The 21,100-nt window shown below is 42.3% G+C and overlaps 1 protein-coding gene across 3 annotated transcripts in view; it reads left to right on the forward strand.

Annotated features, from left to right (window-relative positions):
* LOC122804679 (exportin-1-like) overlaps positions 1 to 21,100 on the forward strand; it is an 873,344-nt gene that overhangs the window by 426,507 nt on the left and 425,737 nt on the right. For all 3 annotated transcript variants that reach the window (XM_044074681.1, XM_044074683.1, XM_044074682.1), the window contains exon 13: positions 4,766 to 4,904. In XM_044074681.1, coding sequence (XP_043930616.1) covers positions 4,766 to 4,904 — 139 coding nt within the window. The remainder of the gene's footprint in view (positions 1 to 4,765; positions 4,905 to 21,100) is intronic.

Below are 21,100 nucleotides of genomic sequence, written 5' to 3' on the forward strand. Positions count from 1 at the left end.
TGTGGGTACTCAGCATTATTCAGCAAGGATACAGAATATCCTGAAAGGCACTCCTTCCTTTCAACGGCATTCTGCCCCTTCCCAACAACCATTACACCTCTTTCATCCCATCTACCTGAACTTAACCTCAAGACACAATAGATTCAGTTCCCTTTCAGTATGTAAGAAGAGGGTTCTAATCCAGGCTGTTGCTGGTTCCCAGGTAGGAAGGATAGTGAAGACCTCTGCTCGACCTTTCCCAGTCTAATGATTTTCTCAAGGTACCCACTGAAGACCTAATTTTCTTTGGCTGCAGACTAGACACCAAAAACATGCAGGCCTTATTACCACAGGAGAAAGTAAAGAGCCTCACAGCCTATTTTGACTCCCTCTTACCTTTCTAAGTATGTTCTGCAAGGGAGTTTCTGAGAGCTGTAGGCTACATGGTGACAACCATTCCAGTGCTACCAGTAGCTAGGCTGCATTTAAGAAAGATACAATGGTACTTGAAAAATGTATGGTCTCAAAACACTCATCCTCTGAACACACAGATCCCCCTTATCCCATGTCTGAAGAGGAAAATCCTTTGGTGAGTGTCAGTGGTGAACATCAACCCAGGGCTGCCTTTCAAGGTGCAGACTGCAAGTTAAGAACTGCATACAGACACTTCTAACAAAGCTTAGGAGGCATGGACAGGGACCCAGAAAGTCCAGAGCTACTGGTAATCCAGTGTCAGCTCTCATTCAGGCCCTATAAGCTTTCTGCCATCTCTAGAAACCAGGACCTCTAAAGGTATTTACAGACATCAGACTGCACATCAGTCATGTGGTACATAAACAAGGTGGAACAAGATCTAAACACCTGTGCAGATTGCCTTAGTTTGGGACCTGGCCATCAAGGTGAACATTTCCTCCAAACAGTATAATTCCCTTCCAGGAAAATGTCCTGGCAGATTCCCTCAGTAGGTCAGTGGAAGACTTCCACTAATGGATGCTCAACAGGGAGGTCTTTAGACATAGTCCACAAATGGGATACACCACAGATAGACTTATTTGCCTTGCAAAACAACAAACAGCTCCCTGTCTTTTGCACAAGAACGCCTTGTCCCCAAACTTGTCAGGTGGATGCCTGTACTTTCTAGTGGCCAGCAAGTTTTTTTATGCCGACCCACCTCTGCCTCTACTCTAAAGTATTCTGCTCAAAATCCAGAAAAAAACAAGACTTTTGCAGGTGACTTCCTTTTGGCCCAGGCAGCATTGGTTTCCCCTTCTCTATCTTTTAGCCAGGGGTCATCACCACAAGCTACCTCACAAAATTGATTTGCTTGCACAACAGAAGGGCTCATTGCTTCATCCCAGCCATCATCCCTCAACCTAACCTTATGGTCGATAGGGTTCTGATCCCTTCCAGACTGTCCAAAAATCACACATGGCCAAATGGAAGAGATTTTCAATCTGGTGTTAAGCTAAAAATCTTGATTCAATAAAATGTGCAGTTCCTGTTGTTTTGTCTTACTTGTGTGTGTGAGATCATGAAATGCAGTTTAGCATATTCGTCTATCAAAGCCCACCTTTCAGGTATTTCAGCCTGTCTTCCTGTTAACCATCCTCTTATGTCCAGGCGTAAGGTCAAACAGTTTTTAAAAGGGGTCCTGCATTTAAATCTTCCTAGAAAACCAGTACCTCCCCCTTGGGATGTCAGCTATGTTCTAGAAAAGCTCACTGTGCCTCATTTCGTACCAACAGCTTCTTCCACTCTCAAGTTCTGCACCTGGAAAACCATTTTTTCTTTTTTTCCTTTTTTGGTAGCCCTCACATCATTTGATCAGGTTTCAGAGCTCCAAGCTGTCATGGCTACTATCCCTTCCTTGTTTTCCACAAGGGCAGAGTGTCTTTGAAGATCAGTTCTTCCTTCATGCCTAAAGTGGTAAATGAAATGTCCCACAATCAGACAGTTATCCTTCATGCAATCTTTCCTAACCCACAGAACAGAGGAGAAAGAATACTCTGTTCTCTGGATGTGTACAGAGAGCTCAGATTTAACCTGGACAAGACTAAATCTATTTGTTAGTCAGCCAATTGTTTGTTCCCTTGCTAGACTATAAACCTGGCCAACCAATATCTAAACAGACTATAGGTAGCTGGATTTCAAGGTCCATCTCCTTTTGTTACACTTACCATGGCAAATCATTACCCTCTTCCTTGAAAGCTCATTCTACTGGAGCAGTGGCTTCTTCTGGATCTTTCTACAAGGGGTTAGATTCCAGGATAATACTGAAAGCAGCTACCTGGTCTTCAGTGCACATTTTCACTAACCATTACAGAGTAGGTGTCTTTTCCAAAGCCAGAGCTGCCTTTGCCAGGTCAGCCATCTCTGGTCTCTTGGACAGTACCCATTAGTTCCTGCTTTCCACTCTTAAGCTTTGTGATTCACCCATCTGTTTGGAATAGTGCAACAGTGGTTTCAGTCAGGACATAGTACAGTTGTGTAAGAACTTAACATAACAGTATATGTTCTACTGATCACTGCTGCAGTTTTCCTTCCCACCCTCCATCCCCATTGTTGACTTGTCTTTATCCCTCCTTTACTTTCCTGCCCACTCTAGGACTGAGGAGGTCTTCCAATTTTTACCTTCCTTTCCCCGTTTAGCTGACCACTTTCTTCCTAGATGACCTCAGGTGGCTGGCTTGGAGATAGTCTGAAGAGTTATGCTCATTTATCCATGTATGCACCCATATAATTATGGGCTGAAGTCATATGGTTCATGGAAGGTTTTAGGGTTTGTTACCCTAGCCAGACATCACTGGAGAAAACCCATTTTGATTGGAGTACTGCAACAATGATCAGTAGAACATCTACTGTTATGGTAAGTTTTTATACAACTGTACTTGTTACACATGCCACCACCCTAGCGACTGCCAGTCTTTGTAACTTATTCATTAAATGATTGGGCAATAGCATGTCAAATACCGTGGTAAATCTAAACCCCTTTCTGATCTAATGTGCTGGTTACTGTGTCTGAGAACTCAGTTTTATGTGATATGACCCTTCTTTTGTGTGAGTGCATGTAGCTTTAGGTCCACGGGGCCACTATCTCGTAACAAGTCTAAAATGGATTCTTCCCACAATTGAGATTAAACTGACAGGTTGATAGTTTCCAAATTCTGTCTTGCTTCAGCTTATATAATAATCCCATCATCTTTCTTTTCTCCTTCAGGCAGCTCATCCACCTTCTGTGATTTCTTTAAAACATTAGTTATTAGTGTTGTTGTCTTTCCCGTCATCTCTCAAGGATTGTGAAATAAATTCCATCAGGATATGTTTCTTTATGTATTGTATCTTTTCTGAGTGGACTAGGAACAACACCCTTATCCATGGCATATCTACTGGTTAAGTCTGACAGATACATGTTCTCTTTCTTCATGAATATTGAGCACACATATTAGTTCAGCAGTTTTTTTCCATCTCGTGTTGCCAGACTCATAATTTTTGGAAAGCTTTAGCTTTCCTTGCTTCCCTGACTATCTGTAAAATAGTTTTCTCCACCTTCGTAAGATGTTTTATCTCCTCTCTTGACTACATTGGCTAGTGTTTTATTTGATTTAAACCTTTGTTTTTAACCACTTTTATTGTTTTTTTTAATACCTGGCACTGTCTTCCTCCTCCTAGCCGCGGTGGTGCAGCGGTAGCGTTGTTGCCTCATAGCAAGAGGTTCTCCCGTTCGATTCTCGGCTTGGGTTGGGAGTGCCTTCTCTGTGGATTCTGCATGTCCTCCCCGCGGTCGAGTGGGCATTCGAAAGACATGCGTTGAATGGGCGTGCCTTCGCTGAAGGTTGGGCATTGGGCTGGCAACTCAGCACCATAAAAAACAACTGCCAATCATTAGTGGACCGGAGTTCCGCTGTGGCGACCCCTAACCAGGAAAAGCCGAAAGACAAACAACAACTGTCTTCCTCCTCCTGCATCTTATTATATTTCCTAAATGTTTTATAATTTTCTATAACTTTTGGTGCCAGCTCATTGGACAAAAACTTTGTGTCTTCTATGAAATGTATTTAATGCACATGATAGTCAGTGTCTCTAATAAACAGACGTGTGAAAGAGTCAAAAACTAAAGTGGCACATGACAGAAATGGTAAGGAATATTGATAGTTCACTTTTTACATTCAAGGTAATAAAAAATAAATGTGCTTTTCGAGCTTCTGGAGGATTACCGTTGAACTAATTTAATATGTAAGAGTTGTACCGAACATTGAGGGGTAGAATAATATGAATAATTTGAGTGTCTGTCGTTAACAAGTACACTTGACCAAAGAGTTTCTGAAAAGGAGAGAGTGCCGCTGTGTTTTAATACAGCGATGAGCATTTGCAACACTCATGATTGTTCGTAAAATGACATTGGAAAACGTGTCAGGAAATATAAAGCATTATGGTGAGTCCATAACAGACTGTAGCTTGTCATGTGTCTATATGTTTAGCGTAGAGAGTTGAAGCCATACATTGCAAGCAAGTCTTATCCTGGGATCCTGACTTTGATTGTCTAGTCAGGTACTGCTATGAGTCACTTATCCTGTGTCATACCCGTAGTAAAATATTTGCTTCTTGTGGATATTTACTGTTAAATTATTAAAAAAATATATTATTTTCTTTATGCTGGGTTACATGTCCCTTACCTTAATAGCATTTAGTAATTTACTGCAGATAATTATAACTGTGGTTAACTCAAAAATGTTTACTCTAGAGGATCTGAAGAAGTTTACATTTTTCTTAACTTTCCAAACTCCAGATCCGACAAATTTTGATCAGTCACATGGTGAAACCTGAGGAGGTCATTGTGGTGGCGAATGAGCAAGGAGAGGTGGTCCGAGAGTTCATGAAGGACACTGATGCAGCCACTTTGTACCAGACCATGAAGGAGACCCTTGGTATGCAATCTTATTTCTTTTTTTTTTTCCAAACACCTTTATTGAATTGTCACTTGAGGCATAGGCAAATTTACATTAATTTAAAAGTAATCACACTATAATTAATATAACATTTTACTTCACATATATTGCTATATGTCATGTAACGTAAGCAACATTACATAAATCTCAAGTCCTGCCTTTTTTTCTTTTTTTTTTAAACAAGAAACAACTTTATTGAACCATCACTTGCAGCATAAGCAGTCATACATTTGTACAATTGAAAAGGTGTGCAATCTTATTTCTCGATTACATTTGAGTTAAACACTTTATTTAAATATCTGTGCAGTGACAGAAGTTGTTTATTTTACTTTATAAAAATTAACTAACCCACTTAATCCTGATTAGTGCATTAGTAAGCCTTAGTTCCGTAGTCCTAGTTTAATCAGCTATGTTAACTGATAGCGATACATTGCTTGTTATGTGCCTCTGTTTTCATTCATATGACCCTTAATGTACAATGTACAGACCATTTTGTCAGACCAATGACAAACACCTACAAAACCAGTGTGTGTGTGTGTGTGTGTGTGTGTGTGTGTGTGTGTGTGTGTGTGTGTGTGTGTGTGTGTGTATTTGTGTGTTTGTGTGTGTATTAATTAAGCCTTTGTTACCACGCATTCCATCAGGGAACAGTGAAATGCCATGAGCTAAGGATTGTTATGAACTGTAAGAGATACTGATGTCCTTCAAGGATGCATCTGCAGTCCTTACAAATGGGTTGTCCTGTCGTCAGGCAACCCTTCGGTCGGCCGGATTCCAAAGTCTGGGTCTGGCCTCGGCTGATGTCGCACTTCACCCGACGTCATAGCTGCAGTTATTCGGGTATAAAGGTATCAGCCGACGCCATCTTCCTCAGTCTTTCTTGCTCGTGAAGCAAAAGCTGTTCGCAAGTGCCGGTCGGTCAGAACCAGAGATTACTACTACCAAGACTTCTAAAAGCTAAGTACCCCGTTGGGGACTCTTTCTTGCCTCAGCCGATGTCAGAAAAAGTGAATAACTGTTTAACTTGTGGGAAACAAATACCTCATAAAGATTTCCACTCTTACTGCTTACCTTGTCTAGGCCCAGACCACGACGTAGCAGCTTGTCTAGCCTGTGCTTCTTTCAACCGGCGGACGCTTAGACGCCGGTCGGAATTTGCTGAGGAGATTTTCGCCCGCTTTGCTTACATTATGCCGCCGGATACTCCGACTACGCAAATACCTAAAAGCGCAAGGAAAAGGACCGACACGGTCCGCAGTTTCGGCCGAAACCGCGGTTAAGCCAACATGAGTGTCTCGGTTTCGGCTGAAACCGAGTCCACGGTTCTTCCTTCGGCCGAAAGCTTACCTCCTACCGAGGCCTCATCCAGCATGGTTGAATCTGCTTCTGAAATCACACCCGCTCTTGCAGGTTCACAGGATTTATCTGATACTATCCCTTTGGATATTTCTACCCCTGCACGTGGAGCTGCTAGGCCACCTGCATCCATGTCGATTAAGGCCTTTGCCAGGGCTAAAGCAGCAAAAACTTCCAAAACTGTGCCTGCTAAGACCCCCTCTCACAGGCCTAGCTCTAGTTCACAAATGCTTAGTCTTGCAGAGGATCTCATTTCTTTGATCTGGGGATCCCAACCTCACCCAGACAGGGCCTCTCACCCACCTCCAGAGAAGAGGCCTAGAGTAGAGCCCCCTGAGCCAGTTTCTTCTGATGACTCCTCTGATGAATCAGATAATTCAAACCCTCCAGAGGGCCCTTTTTCTCCTTATGAGGACTTTGATGCAGAAGAGTCCATTCCTTCTGCCTCTCGCCTGAGGAATTTTCCTTTGGGGAAACCTTGCATGCTATGAGGGAACAATTTCAATGGCAGGGCCAGGATTTTTCAGACTCTAGGAAAAGGCTTAGAACCTTTTTGCATTTGCCACAGCATAGGCCTTTAGCCATTCCTCCAGTACTTACTGTTGTGGATGATGCATTTAATGATGCTTGTACTGCTCCTGATTCTCTTCCTCCGGCCCCTGCTAAGCCCGATAGGTACTACAGGGTTCCGGACACACATTATCATTTGTATAAGGCTCCTTTTGCAGATCCCGAAACTATCTCCCAGGGACCCAAGGCTGTAGCAGCTACCTCTACCAAAAACCATCCCCACTCTGAAAGGGAATCTAGGGCCTTAGAGAGATGGGGTAAAAAAGTTTACACTTCTGCTACTCTTTCAGCTAGAGCCTTGAACTGTCAATTCCACATGATTCAGTATCAGGAATTTATGTTAGACCAGTTAACTAAAAAACTGTCCTCAGATGAACCATTAGACAAAAGATCTGTTCAGGAAATGGTACATAACATTCAGCAGGTCAGTAATCATTCCTTAAAATGCGGCTATGATGCACTGGAGGCTTCTTTTAGATCAGCCATGACTGGTACAGTGATCAGAAGACATGCATGGTTAAAAGAGCAGTCCTTACCAGACCATGTTAAATCAAAGCTCCTAGATGCTCCCATGGATAAGCTGAATTTGTTTGGCTCCCCTGCACAGCAGGTACTGAAGAAGGTGGAAGAGAAAGCGAAATCTGTCCAGACAGTCAAGGATTTCTTGCAGGTCCAGCCTCCAAGGTTTAGCAGGAACTGGCCTTCCAAGAATTGGTCCTTTCCAGACACCTCCAGAGCTCAGAGAGGCAGGAATAGGCGCTCAGGAGGCAGGGGTCAATCCAGAGGTGCCTACAGGGGACGTCAGTGGCAGGCTAACAACCAGCGAGGTACAGCCACAGATCCAGCCACCACCACTTCCACAGGACAATCACAGTGACTTGGCTCTGGCACCGCCTACCAGGGAACAACTAGAAGCACCCTTAGGCGGAAAGCTAGCCTTATTTTCAGTAAATTGGCATTACATCACAGGAGACAAATGGATTTTACAGACAATAGACCAAGGTTACAGGTTTCACTTCCATACTCTACCAAGGAAGAGAGGAATGCCAAAGCTACCTCCAAATCAGAAGACAGAAGCTCTAAAACAAATAACTCACTTACTAAGGATGAGAGCTGTAGAAAGGGTACCATCTATGGAACAAGGGCAAGGATTTTACTCCAGACTCTTCCTGGTACCAAGAAAAGAAAACCAATGGAGACCTATTCTCGACCTGTCCGCTTTAAACACATACCTCATTGTACCAAAATTCAAAATGCTGACCCTACAGCAACTTCTTCCCATGCTGGGCAAGGAGTCTTGGCTGGTAACTCTAGATCTCAAGGAGGCATACCTGCACGTCCCCATACGACCAAATTGCAGAAGATACCTCAGATTTCTTGCAGGATCAGAGCATTATCAATTCTCAGCATTGCCCTTTGGCTTATCTACTGCCCAGAGTATTCACGAAATGCCTGGCATCAGTAATTGCTCATTGCAGGCTTCAGGGAATTCAAATTTACCCTTACCTGGACGACTGCCTGTTACAAGCGGACAACAAAAACAAATTAACAAAAGACTTAAAAAGGGTCATTCATCTACTGCAAGCCCTGGGATACACAGTCAATATAAAAAAGTCAAGGCTGATTCCATCCCAAAGGATAACCTTTTTGGGGGCAGAGCTGGACACATCAAAGCAAATGGCATTCCTAACAGTAGAAAAACAGGAGCAACTCCCTCTCTACTTCATGGCATTAACAAAGCAGAACCAGCTAACAGCAAGAAAAGTCCTGCAAGCACTGGGTTACATGGCATCCTGCATAATATTAATTCCACATGCCAGACTACATATGAGAAAGCTACAGTGGTACCTAAGGAATTTATGGTCTCAGCACAAGCACAGCCTAGAAACCCAAATTCCAATAATTCCATGCCTGAAGCAAGAATTCCAATGGTGGGCTCAGGCCTGTCAATCAAACAAAGGACTGCCCTTCCACAGCACTCAACCAAGCCAGACCATCACAACAGACGCCTCAGACCTCGGTTGGGGGGCGCACATGCTGGACAAGTGCATACAAGGCTTATGGACTCAAGACCAGCTGCACCTACACATAAATCAAAAGGAAATGCTGGCAGTAAAACTGGCAATCCAGACTTTCAGACCATTTCTTCGACAGGGTCAACTGTTGATAAGGGCGGACAACACCACAGTTATGTGGTACATCAACAAACAGGGAGGCACACATTCATACCCTCTATGCCGGATGGCAATGGACCTTGAACGTGGCCGCGAGCTTGAACATTCAGTTACAAGCAATTTTTGTGCCAGGAAAAGAAAATATTCTAGCAGACATCCTAAGCAGAACTACCACGGATGCCCACGAATGGATGCTGCATCCGGACATCTTCAAAACCATTACAGGGAAATGGGGACTACCAGAAATAGACTTATTTGCATCCCCACACAATCACCAACTGAAAAAATTCTGCACGAGGACGTACCACCCACTTGCTTGGAAAGTGGACTCCCTATCTTTCAGTTGGAAAAAACTGACAGCATATGCCTTCCCACCTCTTCCTTTGATGCACAAGGTGCTATTGAAGATCAAAGAAGACCGTCCAAGGATCATCCTGATAGCTCCAGACTGGCCAAGGCAACATTGGTACCCATTACTGAGGAGTATGTCTCGGGAACAAATATGGCCTCTGCCCCTAGTTCCCTTGCTGCTAACACAGAACAACTTCAAAACCCTGCATCCAAACTTGAAAACTCTGCAGCTGGCTGCCTGGAACATTGCTTAAGAACAAATAACCCAGAATTATATCAAAGGGTTAAAGACATTATCTTGGAGGCTCGCAGACCCTCAACAATAAAAAATTATGGAAAAGATATCTCATTTGGAGTACTGCAAAAGGAGAGAATGTGTCACTGGTAAACATAGCTAACATCCTGGAATACTTGGCAGAGCTCTTCCACAATGGCCTGTCCTATTCCTCCATTAAGATTCATGCATCAGCTATTTCAGCAGAATACAACTTGGATCCTCCAGTCTTCTCACATCCTCTGCTCAGGCAGTTTCTGAGAGGAATCAAAAATGTAAAACCACCTAGGAAGCCACCATTGCCAGCATGGGACTTGAACTTTGTGCTAGAAAAGTTGACACTCCCTCCTTTCGAGCCAGCAGCAACAGCAGAATTACAGTACTTATCATGGAAAACTGCTTTCCTGCTTGCAATCACTTCAGCAAGAAGGGTTTCTGAACTACAGGCATTAATGGCAGTACAGCCCTTCCTGATCTTCCATCAAGATAGAGTGTCCATGAGAACTAATCCTACTTTTATGCCAAAGGTGGTCTCCAGGGTATCTTTAAACCAAGCTATCCACCTGCCTACATTCTTCCCCAACCCACAGAACAGGGGAGAAAGACTGCTGCATACCTTGGATGTACATAGACAATTACGCTACTACCTGGACAGGACCAAGAACAATAGAAAAACTGACCAGCTACTGGTAGCATATGCAACAGGAAAGGAAGGAAAAGCAATTTCAAAACAGACAATCTCTAAGTGGATAGGAAATTGCATTAGATTTTGTTACTCTTACCATGGAAAGAAAACTCCAGAAAACATCAGACCTCACTCTACAAGGGCTACAGCCACTACCACAGCCTTTTTACGAGGAGTGGCTACCAAAGACATTTTAGAGGCTGCTACTTGGAGCTCCGTGCATACATTTGCCAAGCATTATAATTTACCCTTATACTCCAGATCCCGAGCAGGTTTTGCCACTGCTGTTTTGCAAGGGATCTTAACTACACCATAATCTTATTACTCCTCCTCCCCAGTTTGGCTATGGTATTCTACCCATTTGTAAGGACTGCAGATGCATCCTTGAAGGACATAGTACAGTTTTGTACCTACCATAAATGTAGATATCCGATAGGCATGCATCTGCAGTCAGGATTACCCTCCTCCTTCCCTCTGAGGTACTCCTAGGGTATTTACCCATCTTCTAGCTAGCTGGGGGAATCTATTATGGTGTATTTGTTTGTATATATGTATATACATGTTTATGTTTATTTGCTCTCTCTTATTTGGAAACTTTTGCAATTATCCAAATTTAGCCTTCCTAGAGGGCACCTGGCATCTGGGGCAAGAAACACTGAGGAAGATGGCGTCGGCTGATACCTTTATACCCGAATAACTGCAGCTATGACGTCGGGTGAAGTGCGACATCAGCCGAGGCCAGACCCAGACTTTGGAATCCGAAGGGCTGCCTGACGACAGGACAACCCATTTGTAAGGACTGCAGATGCATGCCTATCGGACATCTACATTTATGGTAGGTACAAAACTGTACTTTATATCTCATTTTTTCTTTGTTCTGCTTTGATGCTGTTTTCTGTTTTCCATCCTTTTATTAGGAGACATAGCACCTGCTGAACTCACTCCTTCACTTCTACATCTGCATATACAGAGTGTCTTAGCTCCAGCTGTTATTACTTCCACGGGACACTGCAGATGTATATTGAACAAAAATACTTCATATGCAGACTTACAGATAGTTGAGCTGTAACACGTGGGAGAGGGCTCAGAACTAAATTAAATTCATAAAAGAATGTTCAAAGTATATATAAGCTAGTTTCCAGATAGGTTAATCCATTAATAGCCATGATACTACCCCGCCATGCTAAGAACTCCTTATATAAAACTGTTATTTTTTGCCCAGACAAGTATTTTACTCTGTAGCATGCAGTTTGAAGACAGATTTTTTTTTTTTGTACACAGTAAAGCATTCATAACCAGTCAGGCAGTAGTTTACATTTCAAGGGTTTCATTCTTATTTTCAAACCAAAAATGTGAGTAGACTGCAAAGTCTGTGCTAGAACCAGAGCAAATCCTTACTGTTTCTCAGGAGACAAAAACGTTTGGCCACTGGCTGTGCTATGAAACACTGATGCTGAAGGTCCATGCTTCCAACAGAGTGAAAAAAATACCATAAAGCTAAAAGGGCGAAAAACAACCTGCACCCCCTGAAGTGGGTGGGGGACAAACCTCTCACTCCCCCCAAACTTATACAGTGGATATAAAAAGTTTACACACCCCTGTTAAAAGGCCAGGTTTTTGTATATAAAAAAATAATAGGACCACAATAAATCATTTCAAAGCTTTTCCCACTTTTAATGTGACCTATAACCTGTACAATTGAATTGAAAAAACAACAAATCTGTTAGGGAAAAAAATATAAAAAATAAAAAACATACAATACGCTGGTTGCATAAGTGTGCACACTCTTAAACTAATACTTTGTTGTGTGTGCACACCCTTAAACTAATACTTTGTTGAAGCACATTTTTATTTAATTAGAGCATTCAGTCTTCTTGGGTACACACCTGCCATCAATTAAAGAGACTCTGATTAACCCCAAATAAAGTTCAGCTGTCCTACTAGGATTTTCCTGACATTTACTCAGTTGCCTGCTACAGCAAAAGCCATGGTTCGCAGAGAGCTTACAAAGCATCTAAGGGATCTCATTGTTGAAAGGTATGAGTCAGGAGAAGGGTACAAAAAAATATACACAGCATTGGATACACCATGGAACACAGTGAAGACAGTCATCAAAAAGTGGAGAAAATATGGGACAACAGTGATGTTGTAGAGAACTGGACCTCCCTCCAAAACTGATGAAAAGACAAGACGAAAACTGGTCAGGGAGGCTGCAACAGACCTACACCAACACTGAATGAGCTGCAGGAATTTCTGGCAAGTACTGGTTGTGTACTACATGTGACAACAATCTCCCATATTCTCCATATGTCTGGACTATGGGGTAGGGTTAAAAGACAGAAGCCTTTTCTTACTCAGAAAAACATCCAGGCCCAGCTAAAATTTGCAAAACAATACATTAGGTCTCCGAAAAGCATGTGGGAAAATGTGTTATGGTCTGATGAGACCAAGGTTGAACTTTTTGACAACAATTCCAAAAGGTACGTTTGATGCAAAAACAACACTTGTGCATCACCAAAAGAACACCATCCCCACAGTGAAGCATGGTGCTGGCAGTATCATACTTTGGGGTTGCTTTTCTTCAGCTGGAACTGGGACTTTAGTCAAGGCGGAGGGAATACCAGTGACTTTCGGCCCAAAACCTTTAGCTGAAGATGAAGAGGAATTTCCCTTTCAACACGACAATGACCCCAAGCATACATCCAAATCAACAAAACAATGGTTTCACCAAAAGAAAATTAAAGTTTTGGAATGGCCCAGCCATACCCCAGACCTAAATCCAATAGAAAATCTGTGGGGGTGACCTGAAGAGGGCTGTGCACAAGAGATGTCCTTGCAATCTGACAGATTTGGAGTGATTGTGCAAGGAAGAGTGGGCAAATATTGCCAAATCAAGATGTGCTATGCTGATAGACTCTTACCCAAGAAAACTGAATGCTGTAATTAAATCAAAAGGTGCTTAAAGTATTAGTTTAAGGGTGTGCACACAACAACGTATTAGTTTAAGGATGTGCACACACAACAAAGTATTAGTTTAAGGGTGTGCACACTTATGCAACCAGCGTACTGTAAGTTTTTTATTTTTTATATTTTTTTCTCCTAACAGATTTGTTTGTTTTTCAATTGAATTCTACAGGTTATAGGTCACATTAAAGGTGGGAAAAGTTTTGAAATGATTTATTGTGGTCTTATTTTTTATATCACAAAAACCTGGCATTTTAACAGGGGTGTATAAACTTTTTATATCCACTGTGTATACAAACTCCACAATCACACCAACTCAAAGAAGGGAGAAATTGCCTCAAAAAGTTAAATCATTGCCAGAGCAAAATTAGAAATTGCACCAGCAATGATTTCCTTTGGAGAAAAGCATTCAGCTTTATGCTGTTCAACTTTATGTGAGCTACTGACACTTGGGGAATTTCAACTCAAGGTTGTGTTGGGAAGCTTTCATCACTATATAACATAATATTTTAACACAGTAGCTGGACTGTTTCACAAGTTGAATGTCTAGCTGGGGTGGCAACTGCCAAATCTGAAGAATGATTTCCCTCTAGCATCATTGGCTCTGGTAAGGGTTTTTCACAGTTTGCTCTCACCGCAACAGACAAAGCTAGTAAAACTGGGGTGGGATGAAGGGAGCAGTTGCCAGAGCATAAGCTGTCTATTGGGCATGAGTGCATTACCAGAATTCATTTAAGCAGCCATCTATCTCCTATACATTGCTGAGGGGCGCTCTATGCCTGGCCTGCGAGGCATCCACAAACCCTACACTTATGAATCTCCTGCATATTTATAAGTCACGGTCTAGGGACCTCATTTTGTCTGTGACTTAAATAGAACATGCTGGAGAGACAGATATATGTCCCAGAGACTTCCCCTCCTATGGAACAGATTTCCTATCCATGTGAAGCTGAGCTAATCTATTACCCAGTTTAAATGCAACCTAGACCAGTGAAGAGTGGGGAAGATATGGTTGTGACTGCCAAAGCCAGTGATTATAGCTCTTGTTGACACATGTGGGAGGCACACATGAACAGGTAGAGGGCATAGGCAGCCATTGCATTAATGTAAATGCTCTATTCACCACTAGGGGGCAGTGTTAGGTCATAAAAGAAAATGCTTTCATTTCTAGGATGCCCACAAAAGCATAAGGCACCCTCATGGCTGCCTGGTTGACTGCCCCCTTGGATAGCATGAAGTCTGATCAATGGGAGGTCTGATGGTCACCAAGAGGCATGGGGGAAAAGTCATATAGAAAAAACATGGGGGAAAAGTCATATAGAAAAAACAGAACTATATTTTATGATAAATAAGCACTGTTTTGATTCTGATATTTTATTAAGGCACTGATGATATAATTCTATCCAACCACAGGCAAAGCTTTCCTGCAGTACGAGATGAGGATACAGTTGTAATATGATAAGCGCTTTAATTCCCTTTATTTTTAAAAAACGGAACTTCATCAGATAAACATGCCATATGCACATCCTCTTTTATAACAGCTCCAATAACGTACAACCAATAAAAAACACCATTGTACGTTAAACATTAAAATTCATTCAAATACCTTGTTTCAGTTATAAAAAAAGAACAAAACACAAATCATATTTGTAAAATATGAAAACTTACACATTCTCACATGTTCACATTTCACTGTGAAGAAATGCATTCTAAACCTTGTCTGCTTTTAAAGCCAACAGACTAAGGATGTGTAGGCACTTAATTATCATAATTTGTACATATTTTAGGTTATAGTAATAGGGTACTAGGTAATTCTGGTTCTGTGACTGGTTATTTAAAAAAAAATTTAAATCATATCTAAAATCACTTTTAAAACTGTTATTAAAAAGTACTATTGAAAATCATTTTTAACATCATCAAAAGTTAGATTTAGATCAAAACTATTCATAATTTGTAAGGAAGTTTTCATATTTTACAAATTGTTATACTTTGTTGACTTGATTAGACCCAGTAAGTCAGCTACGTCTTTTCAGGGGGAAATCCGAACTGATTTCAAAACCAAGCTTGAAAAACACATTGAAGAAACATATGCTTGCACTTGTTTCTTAGATAATGGATAGTCATTTAACTCCTTTGATTATGTAATAGTAGATCTCATTGTAAAAAAAAATAATCTAATAACCTAATCATTTTCTCAACATGGTTTCTCCATATGTTATGTATGGATGCCTACACATGTATACAAGTATAAATAATGTTATAAGACTTTGTCTGCTTTTCCTTCTATCTTTGCCTCATTCAGTAAACTGTTACATACTTTAGCATGATAATTATTTGAGCAGTATGAAGATGTTGAAAACTTTCCTGTTTTGGGAAATTAATGTACTGTTACAGTGTGCCTTGTTGCAGCTCCATGTGAGCCCAGATCAAGGCTTAAAAGGGTCATTTTAACCAGCCTGTCTAGCAAGTTATTAAATATAAATGTATTAATAAATTACACTGTCTACCATGAGTAGAAATCATATAATGTCTCTTGATGCAATACATGTACAAATCAGCATGCCAGATTGTAACAGTGACTTGCCTATAAAACCTTAGGATGTTCATCGTGTTTCACTGTTGCAGTCATTACACTTGGGTTATCCTGCTGGCAGGCTACCCTCAGTCGGCCTGAATTCCAAAGTCCTGGTCCGGCATCGGTTGCTGTCGCCTCCTCCCTAACGTCAGTGAGCCAGGGGTATAAAAGATGCAGCCGACGCCATTTTCTTTAGTCTTTCTTGCTGCGTGGTGCTTGAAGCAAAAGCAGTTCGCAAGTGCCGGTCGGCCGACTCCTGAGATTTTCAAAATCGAATTTCAGATCCGAAGTCTTCAATAAAGCTAAGTACCCGTTGGGCAAACTTTTTTCTTGCTCCAGACTGATGTCAGAAAAAGTTAACAATTGTATTTCTTGTGGGAAGCAAATACCTCATAAGGATTTCCACTCTTACTGTATTCCTTGCCTAGGCCCTGACCACGGCATTGCTAGTTGTCGCTTTTGTGCTAGATTTAACCAACGCACTATTAAGCGTCGGTACGATTTTGCTTTTCATTATTTTGGCAGAAGGGTTAACTACATTATGCCGTCAGAACAACTGATGACTGGAATTCATAAAAAATGCAAGGATAAAGACAAGAACAAGCATCCGAGGTCCAAAATTGATGACGAAGCCTCTTCTAGGCCAGTCGCCGGTTCGCCAGTGCTTAGTGAGGGGCTTTCGCAGCCGCTGACTTCCGCTACCTCAGAGCCACAGGCCGCCTCAGAATCCCACATGGAGTCAGCTAGCCCTCTGGATACTCAAGGTATTGGCCCTTCAGAAATTAATCCCTCAGATGGGTCCGGAGCCGCTGAGCAGGCATCGGTTTCTGAGGGTGTCTTCAGACCTACACAACTTTATATAAAGCCTACTTCAGCATCCAAGACAAAGTCTAAAACAGTTTTAAAGACAAGGAAACCAGTACAGCATTCTCCAGGACAGGCTTCTATGCCTAAGAAACAGATGCTCAAAATGGCCGAAGACCTAATTACTTTGATCAGGGGTTCCCATCCCCCTCCTGATAAGAGGCCTAGGCAAGACACTGCATTTGATTCCTCTGATCAGGTTTCCATTTTCTCTGATTCCTCTTCTGATCAGGGTTATTCTGTTCCTCCCTATGAGGATTCTGATGCTGAAGATTCTATTCCTTCAGCTTCTCCTCCTGAGGACTATTCTTTTGGGGAAACCCTGCATACCATGAGGGAGGATTTCCATTGGGAGAGCCAGGATTATTCTGATTCTAAGAAAAGACTTAGAGACTTTCTTTTACTTCCTCAGCACAGACCTCTTGCAATTCCCCCTGTTCTAGACATAGTAGGGGGAAAAAAGTTTACACTTCTGTTACCTTGGCTGTAAGGGCTTTAAATTGTCAGTTTCATATGCTCAAATGTCATCAATACTTAATGTCTTTGTTAAAACAAAACATGTTGACAAATTCGGAATGTTCTGAGAACAAAGATTTGCAGGAATTATTGCATGCAGTTGAACAAGTGGGAAAACATACTTTGCAATGTGGCTATGATTCACTGGAGGCCTCATGTAGGGCCGCTGTTACAGGTTCTGTTATTAGAAGGCATGCTTGGTTAAAGGAACAGAATCTGCCTGATCATGTTAAAGCAAAATTATTGGATACTCCATTACAGAATGATACTTTATTTGGTGTTGAGGCAGAGGAGGTGTTAAAGAAAATGGAGGATAAGGCAAAATCTTTGCAGACAGTAAAGGATTTCTTACAGGTACAGCCACCCAGATTTAGCAGGAACTGGCCCTCTAAGAATTGGTCCTTTCCAGTGTCAGACAGACCACATAGAGGCAGATTCAGACACCCTAGAGGCAGGCAACAGCCCCAGGGCTCATACAGGCCCAAACAATAGGGTGCTTATACCTCCAAAAGCGGAGAAGACAAATCACAGCCTTATAGAAAACAGTCCCAATGACTTCCCTCTGCCAATGCCAAGCATTTATTTTTTGGCAGCACCCTTACGGGAAAAGCCAGCACTTTTTTCACAAAACTGGCAAAAGATCACCCAGGACAAATGGGTCTTAAATATAGTCTCTCAGGGCTACAGGTTCCATTTTCACACCCTTCCAAAGGCAAAAGGTATGCCAGACCTGCCACGCAATCAATGGCAAGAGGCACAAAAACAAGTTTCATCTCTCATGGACATGCGGCTATTCAGCCAATGCCACAACAAGAGCAGGGACAAGGATTTTACTCAAGACTTTTCTTAGTACCAAGAAAGGACAAAGCCTGGAGACCAATTCTGGACCTGTCTATTCTAAATACTTGTCTGGACGTCCCAAAATTCAAAATGTTGACTCTACAGCAGCTTCTGCCCATGCTGGACAAGAAGGCTTGACTTGTAACTTTGGACCTCAAAGAGGCATACCTGCATGTCCCACTCAGACAATCTTGCAGAAGATACCTCATATTTATAGCTGGCTCATTTCACTACCAGTTCTCTGCACTGCCCTTTGGCTTATCTACTGCACCCAGGGTCTTCACAAAATGCCTGGCACCAGTAATTGCATTTTGCAGACAAAGAGGATTTCAAATATACCCCAACTTGGACGACTGTCTTATTCAAGCAAAGGACAAAGATATTCTACTAAACCATCTGGCGTTTGTAAAGAGATTACTAATTTGCCTAGGGTACACAGTAAACGAAAAGAAATCAAAACTAGTACCTTCTCAAGAGATAATATTCCTGGGTGCAAGCTTAAATACAACTGCCCAGATGGCTTATCTCACATAAGACAAACAAAGGCATCTGACTTCTTACTTCAAAGACATGGCAACAAAGACCCAGTTATCTTCAAGAAAAATTCTGCAGGCTCTGGGCTACATGGCATCCTGCATTCTACTAATTCCATATGCAATACTGCATATGAGGAAACTACAATGGTATCTAAAAAGTGTTTGGACTCAACATTGCCACAGCCTGGAACAGTAATTACTCTCATTCCCTGCCTGCAACAGGAATTTCAATGGTGGGCACAAGCCTGTCACCACAACAAGGGACAGCCATTCACCTTACCCACTGCCAGGCAGACACTAACAACAGATGCATCAGATTATGCCTGGGGGGCGCACATGGCAGGAAAATGTATTTAGGGCAGCCTTCAAGGACCTACTTCATCCAGGACAACTACTGATAAAGACGGACAATACTACAGTCATGTGATACATAAACAAGCAAGGGGGCACACATTCTTATCCTCTCTGCAGGCAAACCATGACTTTATGGAACACAACATTGACTTATCAAGTACATCTGCAAGCACAATTCCTGCCAGGAAAGACAAATACTTTGGCAGACGAACTAAGCAGAAACCTCATGGATCCTCACGAGTGGAAACTGGATCCACAAATCTTCAACATGATAACAGGGAAATGGGGTTGCCCAGACATAGATCTATTTGCCTTCCCTCACAACTGCCAGCTACAGAGATTCTGCACTCGGACTTATCACAAGCAAGCATGGAAAGTGGATGCCCTTTCATTCAGCTGGAAAGCCCTTACAGTATATGCCTTCCCTCCTCTGTCTTTCCTCTCCAAGGTACTCCTAAAGGTCAGACAAGAGATGCCAAAAATGATACTGATTGCCCCAGACTGGCCACGCCAGCACTGGTACCCAATCCTAAAAAGCTTGTCTCAAGGCCCAGCCTGGACATTGTCTCTAATACCTCATTTGCTGACCCAACCGAACAATCAGATCCTGCACAGCAAACTCAGAAACCTAAATCTGGCTGCATGGCGGATAATGTAATCATTCAGAACACACCTCTCTAAAGCAGTTATGGATGTTATTTTGGAGGCCAGGAGGCCCAGCACCAGAAAATCTTATGCAGAAAAATGGAAGAGATTCTGTGCTTGGATCCAAGCGCAGGGAATTGACTTGCTTGAACCAAATATTCCTCAGATTTTGCAATACCTAACTGAGATGCTGGACAAAGGCCTATCCTTCTCATCAATTAAGATCCATGCCTCTGCCATTTCAGCTCATTACAATACGGACCTACCTATTTTTTCTCATCCACTGCTAAGACAGTTTCTCAGAGGGGTCAAAAACATAAGACCTCCAAGGAGAGCTCCCATACCTACATGGGACCTCATTTTTGTCTTGGAAAAACTCACACTGCCTCCTTTTGAGCCAGCCAGTACAGCAGAGATAAAATACTTGTCATGGAAAACCGCTTTTCTCCTAGCAATAACTTCAGAAAGAAGAGTCTCAGAGTTACAGGCACTAATGGCTGTGGAACTTTTTATTATTTTCCATCAGGACAGGGTTTCTCTAAGGACAAACCCGACATTTATACCTAAGGTAGTGTCCAGCGTGGCTCTTAACCAAACCATACATTTGCCTACCTTTTATCCAAACCCACAGAATAAGGGGGAAAGACGTCTGCATACTTTGGACATACACAGACAGCTACGCTTTTACTTGGACAAGACTAAAGCCTTCAGAAAGACTGAGCAACTCTTAGTGGCATATGCTGCAGGTTCCCAAGGAAAAGTAATTTCAAAGCAGACTATTTCAAAATGGATAGGCCCTGAATTCGTTTCTGCTATTCACAACATGGCAATTCAGTGTCCAAGGGCATTAGGCCACATTCTACCAGAGCAGCAGCCACTTCAGCAGCCTACCTCAGAGGAGTACCAACCAAGGATATTTTGGAGGCTGCAACATGGACTTCAGTGCACACTTTTACAAAGCACTACCATTTACCTCTCTACTTTAAATCCAGAGCAGGCTTTGCCACTGCAGTTCTGCAGGGCCTCATAGCCACTCCAAACTCTATTTAGGCCCAGCCGCCCAACCTCAGCTTTGGGATTCAACCCAAGTGTAATGACTGCAACAGTGAAACACGATGAACATAGTACAGTTGTGTACCTACCATAAATGTAGATGTTCGATTGTATTCACTGTTGCAGTCCAGGTTACCCTCCCACCATCCCCCTTTTTCTTTACTTGGACTTGTCTGTACCTATCTATTCTATACTACCTATGCGGTGTATTTGCTTGTAAATGAAGGTTATGTGCATGCTTTTTTATGATCATAATTTTTTACAGCCTACCTTTTTGGGGGCACCTGACATCTGGGACAAGAAAAACTAAAGAAAATGGCGTCGGCTGCATCTTTTATACCCCTGGCGCACTGACATCAGGGAGGAGGCGACAGCAACCGACGCCGGACCAGGACTTTGGAATTCAGGCCGACTGAGG

The sequence above is a fragment of the Protopterus annectens genome, chromosome 6.part0 (assembly GCF_019279795.1).
Source record: "Protopterus annectens isolate FY-2018-M chromosome 6.part0, PAN1.0, whole genome shotgun sequence".
In the NCBI taxonomy this organism is placed as follows: domain Eukaryota; kingdom Metazoa; phylum Chordata; order Ceratodontiformes; family Protopteridae; genus Protopterus; species Protopterus annectens.